A 12,133-nucleotide genomic window follows, 5' to 3' on the forward strand; every position below is an offset into this window, starting at 1 on the left:
GTATGTGGATGTGTGTATTCTAAGCAATAGACGCAAAGCATGGAGTGATGCCCACATACAAGAGACAGATGGGCTGTGAAGAGGAAGGAAAGGGTAAACACATGTATACATTGGGGTTGATTTACTAAAACTGGATAGTGCAAAATCTGAACCAATCAGCTTCCAGGTTTTATTGTCAAAGCTTAATTGAACAAGCTGAAGTTAGAAGCTGATTGGCCACCATGCACAGTTGCAACAGATTTTGCACTCTCCAGTTGTAGTACATCAATCCCATTGTTTTAAGAGACCAATAAACCTAAAATCTGCAGTGCCTTTTGTTACAATGAACCTGTGTATCATTATTCAAATGGAACATTTCTTGCTGTGACTTTTATTCACCAGAAAACTCTCTTATGTGCTCCTCTCTGATATAGTTTGATTTTATTACTGGGGCCTCATTTTCCTGATCAATCAGCTTAATTCAACGAGCAGAAACACTACTTTCATTGGATAAGAGGATGACCGATACTAGAGCTTGGCGATGAAGTCAGTGAAAAATCAGAACCTAGTAACTAAGTGGAACTAAATATGATGGGGGCACAATGAAGGCTTTTCTGGCCAATAAAGGTTCTAGCATGCATTTTGTGGTGTCCGCTCTTTTAAAATGCAGTACAGGTTTACTTGAAAAAGCTCCAAGACATTCACAAACACAAAGCACTGATCAAATCTGATCATATTTATTATTAAAGAGCGATTGTAACCAAAACCAGGCACAGTCACTAGGAGGACCTCAACCTTGACTTTAGGTAGGGTACCTGGCACAGCTCTTGCCATCCCAGAATACAGTGCTCTAAGGTGAGTGGGCTGCAAAAGCCTGTCAGGTAAGAGTACCCAAGGCACCCAAGGTTCATCTAAAAAGTTTTGTTATGGTTCCTACACAAATATTCTTGTTTTTAAGATGTGTCAAAACAGTTTATAAAAATGGTCAGACTGTGCAGCAATATTTATTTTATTACTATACTCTATATTATAACTTTGATGTGTATAATAGTTATAAGTGCTACAAATTTTTATGTGTATTTTAGCCCTGATGAAGGGGGTGCAACACGTTGGTTTTGTAAACAATGTATGTTTGGTATCTTTCTTTTGGATTCAAATATTACGATGGCACTTCAATTCTAGATTTGCCTAGACCACACCAATGTCCAATCATTTGCTCATGCTTGCGGCCATCATTGTGTCTACGGGTCCTTTTAGGGACCTTGTAGTCTGCTTGCATCACTTAGCCAGGATGTTTTTAGAACAGAGTCAGTCTTGTGCCTTTAATATATTTTCCGAAACCATACAAATAATAGCAAGGTGAAGAGAATCAGGACTGGTTTTTACACCATAAAATAATTAGGAGTAACTAGGAATATTTTGTAAGCAAGGTCTACTTAAAAAGAACATGTGTTTGGCCATGAAGGGCAAAGGGACACGTTCACTTAATTGCCAACCCAGCAGCTGCTAACATTCACCATACTTTTGCTCCTCCACTGCTCCATTTATCCATCAAACTGCCAAGTATGGTACAGGGGATTAAGCAGATCTGGGTGCCTGAGCAGCCAATGGTCAGGCCTGAATGCTGTCATAGCAGGGTGGAAAGGGGTCTTTAGCCTAGTGTAAGCTCTGACCAGAATGGCCAGGCGATTACACTTGACCTCTTCTCTTCACCCTCAAGAGCAGTAGGTGAGTAAATAAAAGGTGAATATATACCAGGAACAGGAGAGCAATTAAGTCCTGCATGGCCTCTCTTGGTTATGCCCTTCCCAAGCAAGACAGTAACTACAGCCATAGTAGACCACATGAATGCTATAGGACTCAGACTCTTTTACTAAACAGTGATTTATGCAGGTTATAGTAGTTTAAGAAATAAAGTGAATGTACTTGAGGTTTGGGAACTTCTAATCAATGAGAACAAATAACATTCTGTATCACTAGAGGATTTGGCTTCAAGATTAGAGATCCAGGGGCCAGTGGTTTGGTTGTGGAGCATCTTTACACACAGCTACAACCCCTGACAAAGAGTATGGAATCCCCAATTTTGGAAAATGGTCTTTCAATTGTTTAATTGTGTAGAAAAAAAACAATCACAGACGTGCCTCAAAACTATTTTCTTTTAACATTCCAACCTTCTAGATTTAAGAACCACAAAAAAAATTAAAAAGAAAGAAAACTGTAGTCAGTTGCAACTGTTTTTGTAGATCAAGCACAGGAAAAAAAAACATGGAATCACACAATTCTGAGGAAAATATTATAGAATCAAGAAAACAAAAGCACTCGAGTACACCACTAGTACTTTGTGACACCTCTTCTGGCTTTTATAACAGCTTGAATTCTCTGAGGCATGGATTTAGCTATCGACAAACAGTATTCTTCATGAATCTGGCTCCAACTTTTTCTTATTGCAGTTGCCAGATCAGCTTTGCTGGTTGGAGCTTTTTCATAGACCATTTTCTTTCATTTCCACCATAGATTTTCAATTGGATTGAGGTCCGGACTATTTGCAGGCCATGCCATTGACATTATGGGGTTTATTTACTAAAGCTGGAAAGTCCAAAATCAGACTCCCTTCTGCATAGAAACCAATCAGCTTCTAACCTCAGCTTGTTCAATGAAGCTTTGACAATGAAACCTGGAAGCTGATTGGTTTCTATGCAGAAGTGAGTCTGATTTTGCACTCTCCAGCTTTAGTAAATAAACCCCTATATGTCTGTCTTGAAGGAAAGTTTTCTTGTTTGCTCTATGACAAGATGCATTATCATCCTAAAAAATTATGTTATCATCACCAAACATCCTTTCAATTAATGGAATAAGAAAAGTCTCCAAAATCTCAATATAAACTTGTGCATTTATTGAAGATTTAATGACTGTCATCTCCCCCTTACCTTTACCTGACATGCAACCCCTTATCATCAATGATTGTGGAAATTTGCATGTTTTCTTCAGGCAGTCGTCTTTATACATTTCATTGGAATGGCACCAAACTAAAGTTCCAGCATCATCACCCTGTCCAATGCAAACTCGTGATTCATCACTGAATATCACTTTCATCCAGTCATCCACAGTCCATGATTACTTTTCTTTAGCCCACTGTAAGCTTTTTTTGTGTTTAGGTGTTAATGATGGTTTTCATTTGGCTTTTCTGTATGTAAATTTAATTTCCTTTAGGCAATGTTTTACAGTTCGGTCACAGACATTGACTCCAGCTTCTGCCCATTTGTTCCTCATTTGTTTTGTTCTGCATTTTCTGTTTTCAAGGCATATTGCGTTAAGTTTTCTATCTTGACGCTTTAATGTCTATCTTGGTCTACCAGTGCGTTTCCCTTTTACAAATGCCATTTGATTTGTACTTGGTCCATATTTTAGACACAGCTGACTGAGAACAACCAACATCTTTTGCAACATTCTGTGGTGATTTACCTTCTTGAAGAAGTTTTATAATGCTCTCAACTGACATCTTAACCAACATCTCTTGTGTTGGAGCCATGATTCATGTCAATCAGCTTGGTGAAATAGCTCACCAAGGTGTGCAAGCGCTCTTTTAATTGCAGACTAATTAGCATATATAATCTAATGCAGATGTTTGTTTTAGAACTGCAAAGTACATGGTGATTCCATAATATTTTCCTCAGCATTGAGTGATTCTATATTTTTTTCCTCTGCTTGATCTGCAAAAACAGTTGCAATTAACTAGTTTTCTTTCTTTTTTCTTTTTTTAAGTTTTCTTAAAGCCAGAAAGTTGGAATGTTAAATAAAAATAGTTTTGAGGCATGACTGTGATTGTTTTTTTTAATACGCAATTAAACAATTGAATGAACATTTTCCAAGAGTGGTGATAACATACTTTTTGTCAGGGGTTGTATAGTTACTTGTTCCAAGTACACTTGTAGCTAGGCCTGCATTTTAAAGTAATTTCAAAGGCCAGTAAAAGAGGAACTTGTCCCATTATACAATACGTTTGTGAATGTTCTTCCACCTTTATTTTAGGTTCAGAGGTCCCATAACCATAAAAATATTTTGCATTCAATCACAATAAACTGAGCAAAAACTGTACAATATATATATACATTACCCTGCAGAAAAGGTTACATACGACATTAAAAAAAACTATCTGATGAGCTATCCTGAAGGTAATTACTGGGTAAAGAGATGTTTCATGCAATGTTTGCTGGAAAATGTATGCAAATAATCCTGTCCATAAATGGAAAGACTTCTGGGTAAATGTCCTTTTTTTTACCAAAGTCACCTGTCTATGTTGTCCCAATATGGCCCAATATGCTTCAAAAGAGTAATACTTAGAACATAGCCCCACCATCCTAAAATAAAGAATGAGGTGGATGAAGTCTATCTAAAACTAAAATTAAAAATTGTGAATTTTCATGATATGAATTACCCACTGGTTCCTTAGATTACAATTCCAACCACTAGTGCTTTGTTTTGGATAGAGTAGGGAAAGAGTAGCTCTTCTGTCAAGTTCCTATAGATGTTGGGGTCTCAACTGGGGAAATTTCCTCTCACTTCCTGTCTTTGTCACTGGGACAAATGGCAATAAAAACCTTGGAAACAAGTTTGTATTGGTTGACCACCATCAGAGGAGAAAATGCTAATAGTATCTCAATATAACACCGAAAACCTTCAATACATTTATATGATAATAATTGGTCGGGGGACAGCCAGAACCAATACAATGTGAAAAGAGGACATAGGAAAACATTGACTTATTTTATCTTACGGACCCAAGAAGAATATGTTACAAAAATTTACATAAAATTGTTGAAATGGTTTATTTGATAAATCTAAAAGCCTATGTAAACTATCTCAATAATATCTCAATAATATAAATGATACTAGTAGTGTAAAGTATGCCACATATATAGTCATCTATCCCAATCTAATGACTGATATTATAGCTTCTGTATCTATCCAAATATATCTTAAACAGACATATAGAAATATTTCAATCTCTCAACAAATCTAGCACTGTAGCAGGCTCCAGGTTAAACGTCTTCACAAGGGTTCTTATAATGGATGCAACGTTGAAAATATTAGGTCGACGTTCAAGTGCTACAGTGCGAGATGAAGGCCAGGTCAAGTTGCTGCAAAGAGGTGATGCTGACTCTCAGCCCTATTGAAGGCTACAAAGACCTTCTCTTCCCGATAACAATAAATACTACTACTCATGCCCTGGAGAAGAGGGAGTCCAATTTCCCCGAAACACGTTGACTGCATGAGACATTTCTGTTCAAACAAACCTCCAAGTGGGGTTTTTGCCAGGCCCTCCTAGCCACATATCTAGGAGTTTACCTAGATGAGTGATCTGCCTATTGCATAGAGGCAGTACATCCGAACACCAGGTCCACAAGCAGGTCCAACACACCAGGTCCACACACATCACTGTTATCATGGGTTTACCCCCTCCAAGGAGCACTCCCCCATCTCTTGTTGGATTTACAGTAAAACAATTTCCATCCTTTCCGGTCCAGGGCTATCACAATCTACCACTACTCTATCCTGACTGCAACAACAGGTAGGAGACGTTGGGGACACCGGGATAGGGATATCACAACAGACCCAAAGACACATGTGAAACCAGTGAGCAGTTCATCCTATTGGCCAATTCTGACCCTACAGGCTTAGTCAAATATAAATATCAGATAATCTTTTCCCGAATGGTACCAGATTAAATGTATGAAGGAAAAAATATATAAATATATATGCTTTAAATATATATTTTTGTAAATGTTTTCAGCCTCTGGTTTTAGGCAGGGTTCACAGTATAGTGGACAAACAAAACAAAAAAAAGGAGCCGTGAAATGCAAATAAACAGCTGCTGGAGGGGTAAAGCGCTCTGGCAGCTGTCCGTTTGCATCACACTGCTCCTTTTTTTGTTTTGTTTTGTACAAACTTTATTTGACATGTATAAAATATACACTTCATTCTGTATGATGTGCTGTTATAATATGTAGCATGGCTGCATTGCAGTGTGAATGGGACACACAGGAAACAATTGTTTCCATGCGCTGACCCACGTTTTAACAGTGCTCTAACATGCAGGTCAGCGCAGTAGTGTAAATTGGCCCTTGGAACCAGGTAGTAAAACAATCAAAATGAAGTTTTCAAATTAATATGGTATAATATATGTAGAATGTAATGTACTGTATATAATGTATAATATAGACTGTAAAATATGTAATATATGAATAATAGTATAATATACAGTATATGTATAATGCTATAACATATGTATGATGTATAATATATAATAATGTATAATACACTACTCAAAAAAATTAAGGGAACACTTTTTAATCACAGTATAGCATCAAGTCAATTAAACTCCTTGGATATTGATCTGGTCAGTTAAGTCAGAGGGGGTTGTTAATCATTTTCAGCTGTTTTTGTGTTAATGAAATGAACAACAGGTGAACTAGATGGGCAACAATGAGACGACCCCCAAAACAGGAACGGTTTTACAGGTGGATGCCATTGACATTTTTTTTCCCTATTCATCTTTTCGGACTGCTTTTCACTAGTTTTCCATTTGGCTAGGGTCAGTGTCACTACTGGTAGCATGAGGCGATACCTAGACCCTAAATAATAAAAGTGCACATGCGCTAATGGATGTGCCACAATCAACAAAAGAAATGAACCTTTTGCAGAAGTCCTCTACTTGTGTTCAAATGTCACAATGAAATTGTAATAGGAAAAACAAATGGACCATGCATAATCAAACATATGCATATGTCCAACATAACATAAAGCAGTCCGAAATTAGTGAAACAAGTGCATATGCTTGTGCTCAACCTATTTTTTATATCTTGATTGACAAATCATCTCCAAAATGTGTTCCACTGTGCTCGACAAAAGTGCCCCACTTGGACTGACACTCACCCCTATCCAATGACCATCTATGTCTAGAATGGTCCTTCATGCTTTAGGGACATTCCCCAGGGATCGGTTGTCTCCAGATCCTGGGCCTGTGACCATCTATCCCAGAGGTGGTCCGTTTTGCTTTGCGGGACAATTTCCAAAGGGCCAGTTGTCTCCACACCCCCGCAAGTTAAGAAAAAAGTATATCACCATATACACAGGAAAAAGAGGGGACATTCCATAGTGTAAAACTGTATAGTATATTTATTGGGGGCAAATTTTAAAAAAATACACTCACAAGAGAAGCGCCTAGGCCCAGCACCTGGTGTACTCAGCTTTGTTACTCCTACAAATGGAAGCTGCTAGACTAAACACTCCACGGAGCGGCATGAGTTCCACAGGGAAGATGTGACATCTCCAGAAGTTGCGTCATCAAACCTTGACGCATTTTGATACAAGATTGTCCTCATGAAGTGCAAAATCCGCCATTTTGGTAATGGTATTTATACCCTTCGGCCAGATATTAGTTTGATACAACTACCCGCAACATTGCTCAGTGTTACACATTCATGGGCTTCATATTAATTATTGCTGACATTACTCAAGCCTAACCCGTAAATGCAAGCTAAAATAATAACAATAAAAATAATAAACTAAGTGAACCTTCCATGTTATATCACAAGCACTATCTCCTTAAAGGGGAACCAGCTCAAATAAAATAGACCCAATAAGGTTCATAAAATAGGTATTCTATATTTCTACACATATAAAATTCCTAACCCTAAATAAATAAACATGAAGCTGTAATAAATGAAATAGCCTCAGTGATACCAGGACCCTACAGAGGTTGCACAGGCAGTCCAACTCCTCCAGGATGGCACATCAATACGTGCCATTGCCAGAAGGTTTGCTGTGTCCCCCAGCACAGTCTCAAGAGCATGGAGGAGATTCCAGGAGACAGGCAGATACTCTAGGAGAGCTGGACAGGGCCATAGAAGGTCCACCCATCAGCAGGACTGGTATCTGCTCCTTTGTGCAAGGAGGAACAGGTTGAGCACTGCCAGAGCCCTACAAAATGACCTCCAGCAGGCCAATGGTGTGAATGTCTCTGACCAATCAGAAACAGACTTCATGAGGGTGGCCTGAGGGCCTGACATCCTCTAATGGGCCCCATGCTCACTGCCCAGCACCAGAACTCGATTGAAATTTGTCATTGAACACCAGAACTGGCAGGTCCACCACTGGTACCCTATGCTTTTCACAGATGAGAGCAGGGTCACCCTGAGCACATGTGACAGACATGAAAGGGTCTGGAGAAGCCGTGAAGAATGTTATGCTGCCTGTAACATCGTTCAGCATGACCGTTTTGGTGGATGGACAGTGATGGTCTGGAGAGACATATTCATGGAGGGATGCCCAGACCTCTACAGGCTAGACAATGGCACCCTGACTGCCATTAGGTATCAGAATAAAATCCTTGGACCCATTGTCAGACCCTACGCTGGTGCAGTGGGTCCTGGGTTCCTCCTGGTCCACGGCAATGCCAGGCCTCGTGGCGAGAGTATGCAGGCAGTTCCTGGAGGATGAAGGAATTGATACCATTGAATGGCCCTCCACGCTTGCCTGACCTAAATCTAATAGAACACCTCTGGGATATCATGTTTCGGTCCATCTGACGACGCCAGGTTGCACCTCAGACTGTCCAGGAGCTCAGTGATGCCCTGGTCAAGATCTGGAAGGAAATACCACAAGATACCATCCGCCGTCTCATTAGGAGCATGTCCCGACGTTATCAGGCATGCATACAAGCAAGTGGGGGCCATACAAACTACTGAGGACCATTTTGAGTTGCTGCAATGAAATTTCAGCAAACTGGACTAGCCTGCTGCATCATTTTTTCACTTTGATTTTCGGGGTGTCTTTGAATTCAGTCCTCTGTAGGTTGATAATTTTCATTTCCATCAAACGATGGAGCATCCTTACACATTACCCAGTCCGTATCAGTATAGATATCCAGCATGAGATTTTTCCCCATTGAGATTTGATGTGTTTTCAAAGTGTTCCTTTAATTTTTTGGAGTAGTGTGTATGTATATTGATATAAAATATAGATGTATAATGTATATTGGTATAACATATGTATAATGTATAATATATATGAATAATGATATTAATATATAATGCATAATATACAGTATGTTTAATGGTACAATATAATGGTAGCTTTTACCCAGAAACCTCTGATACTTCGGTAGAAATTTATTTGCATAGTCAAACCAAACAAAAAAGAAATCCACTGTGTTTTGGGGTAGTGATTTTTTTCTCTGCACTCTTTGGATCTTTGTTTCACAAAGAATATGTTGTACATTTGCTGAAGAACACGTATGAATTAGTTATATGAAGGGAGGTGAAGGAAAGGTCTGTATGACAGGATGCGAGCAGTTTCTTACCATCTGTACTCGGTACAAGATGCTTATCCCCAGAGTCATGAATGGCTTGGAGAAGTCGATGACTTTTTCCCGTTCGGCTGTGATGGTGAACGCAGCAACCGCCAGGTCTGCTTTCTGTAAGGAAAGACGGAGAGTAAGAACCCAATTAAAGAACAACGATCAAATACATGTTTATGAATGAAAACTGTTACTAGTATGTGTAGTTTACCAAAAGAAAAGCAATACTTTTTTCAGTGCAGTTAAAGAGATCAGTTTGCCCAATGAGGAAAACTGATAGGTCCTCTTATTGGGGCACTACCCATTCTAGTGATACAATGATACTTGCCTTTCCTGCTTTCTCCCCCTTTGCTCCCTTTCTCTGTATAAGCCCTCAAAAATATTCAGTACTTTCAGGTATGGGGGAGCATGTGACCTCCTTATTTTCCTCCCAGGATGCAGTGCTCAGCAGAGCCGGGACAAGGGTGGACAAGAGGGACGGCTGCCCTGGGCACAACGGTTTACTGTATAAATGGGGGTGCCAGTGAGCTCATTCTGATACAAGGCATTTTGACAAGTGGATGACTGACTGCTTGCACATAATGAAGGGGAGGGGCACAGTTTGGCTTTTTTGCCATTGGTGCTGGATGGCCTTGTCCCGACACTGGTGCTCAGGCTTGATCATTATCACATAGGGGACAGGAGAAGGTAGTTAACCCTTTGTAAACTCTGACACAGGCTGACATGAAACTTAGACAGGGATTAGACTCAGGGCTCCGACAGGTGAACAAGCAAAGACAAGCATTAGCATGTGGGGATGGAGGTTGGATGGTTCTCTATCAAGGGAAACTGTCCTGGATCACCATTAGATTCCCCTTGTAATGTGAGTTCCTGAAATCTATCCTGATAGCTGAAATAATGGGAGTGCCTCCTGGATATGCTAACCCACATGGAAGAAAAATATATTTGAAAAATATTTGAAAAATATACTTCCCAAATATATTGCCATATTTTCGAAATGCTACATTTTTGGCCATATTCAATATATTTCAAAATATATTTATTTATATATATATATATATATATATATATATATATATATATATATATAAATGTGTTTTTATTACAAAATATATGCAAAATATTTTTAAAAATACATTTCAAATATACTGTATGTCTTTAAAAATACAAATCTACATTTTTGGAATGCATTTACAAATATATGTAAAAATATATGTTAAAATGACTTTTTTTTATATGCTAAAAAAAATATATTTTTAAAAATAAATTCTTCAGATTTTATTTAACATATAAAAAAGTCATTTTAACATATATTTTTACATATATTTGTAAATGCATTCCAAAAATGTAGATTTGTATTTTTAAAGACATACAGTATATTTGAAATGTATTTTTAAAAATATTTTGCATATATTTTGTAATGAAAACACATATCAACATGCAGTATGTGTATATGTGTATATATATATATATATATATATATATATATATATATATATATATATATCTTAGATTGTAAGCTCCAAGGAGCAGGGCCCTTCTAACCCTCTTGTATTAAACTGTATTGTTGCTGTATTGTCTCCCGTTATATTGTAAAGCGCTGAGCAAACTGTTGGCGCTATATAAATCCTGAATAATAATAACAAAATTGAAATATATTGAATATGGCCAACATTGTAACATTTCAAATATATGGCAATATATTTGGGAAGAATATTTTTAAAATATATTTGAAATATATTTTTCTTCCATATGGGAATGTGCAGGGAAGGGTAGGTGGGCGTACAAGAGGAAAGTTCCAAGTTGAGTGATAATCCTTAATAGCGAAAAGAACAGGCAGCAGATAGGGATGAGCTAGAAAACTGCATACGAACAAATCTGAAATATAATGTCACCATCGTCATGCTATGTATCCTATAGAACAGTAGAAGGTGGAATGACATGAATAAGTGCACTACTTTACAAATCCATTGCCAGTTTTTAAAAAAAAGAACTCCTATATGCATATTTCAGTTGCCTATTTAAGTGTCTGGAGTCACCCTTTAATGAGAAATAATGGTTGTCATACAATCCTGGAGGCTATCCTCATTAGCTTTCATCTGCCATAGCAAACCAATGCCTGCTAATAATCTACTGATGTCTCCGGCGGCTGCAGTGATGGTCTTGGAGTTCTCTCATCTTCTTGTAGTGACAGTATCAGTACGTAGGATGGAAGGAATGATCCGTATATATCCCTTAGGTTGATGGGAAAGTACATGACCGGAATTAATGCACTAATAAATTGCCCATCAAGGGCACGCACAGTGCATTTTGCTTAGCTGTATGCAAACAATGCAATTATAGGTTTACTATGGGTAAACACTCCGACAACTTCCCATGATATCTTCAGCTGGAAGCTATAATTCAACAAATACCCATTTCCCAACCCCCATCTTCTGTTTACACCGTGCTTCTCATTCATGCACCCTTTAAGAGCCCACTACAATTCCAACGCCATTTTATATTTTTCACCCTGCTTCTTAGTCATGCCCACCTTAAAGTGAGCTGACCATTCGCTTCCCATCTTTTATTTCATACCCTGCTTCATTCTCGCACACCTATAAGTGGACCAACAATAATTCCCACTCCGTCTTTTATTTTATACCCACAATTTTAATTTTTTTTTCTCCGTCATACAACCTTTAAAGCGGAGTTCTGCCCCGCCGCCAAAAAAAAAATAAAAGTCAGCAGCTTCAAATACTGTAGCTGCTGACTTTTAATATTAGAGCACTTACCGTACCTGTCCAGGGATCCAGT

At 38.3% G+C, this 12,133-nt stretch overlaps 1 protein-coding gene across 3 annotated transcripts in view; it reads right to left on the bottom strand.

Moving 5' to 3' along the window:
- GRIK5 (glutamate ionotropic receptor kainate type subunit 5) overlaps positions 1–12,133 on the bottom strand; it is a 535,332-nt gene that overhangs the window by 72,259 nt on the left and 450,940 nt on the right. For all 3 annotated transcript variants that reach the window (XM_089687354.1, XM_089687353.1, XM_089687352.1), the window contains one exon: positions 9,341–9,454. In XM_089687354.1, coding sequence (XP_089543480.1) covers positions 9,341–9,454 — 114 coding nt within the window. The remainder of the gene's footprint in view (positions 1–9,340; positions 9,455–12,133) is intronic.

This window comes from Staurois parvus, unplaced genomic scaffold (assembly GCF_062004578.1).
Source record: "Staurois parvus isolate SC_StPar_1 unplaced genomic scaffold, SC_StPar_1.0 ptg000423l, whole genome shotgun sequence".
Lineage (NCBI taxonomy): Eukaryota > Metazoa > Chordata > Amphibia > Anura > Ranidae > Staurois > Staurois parvus.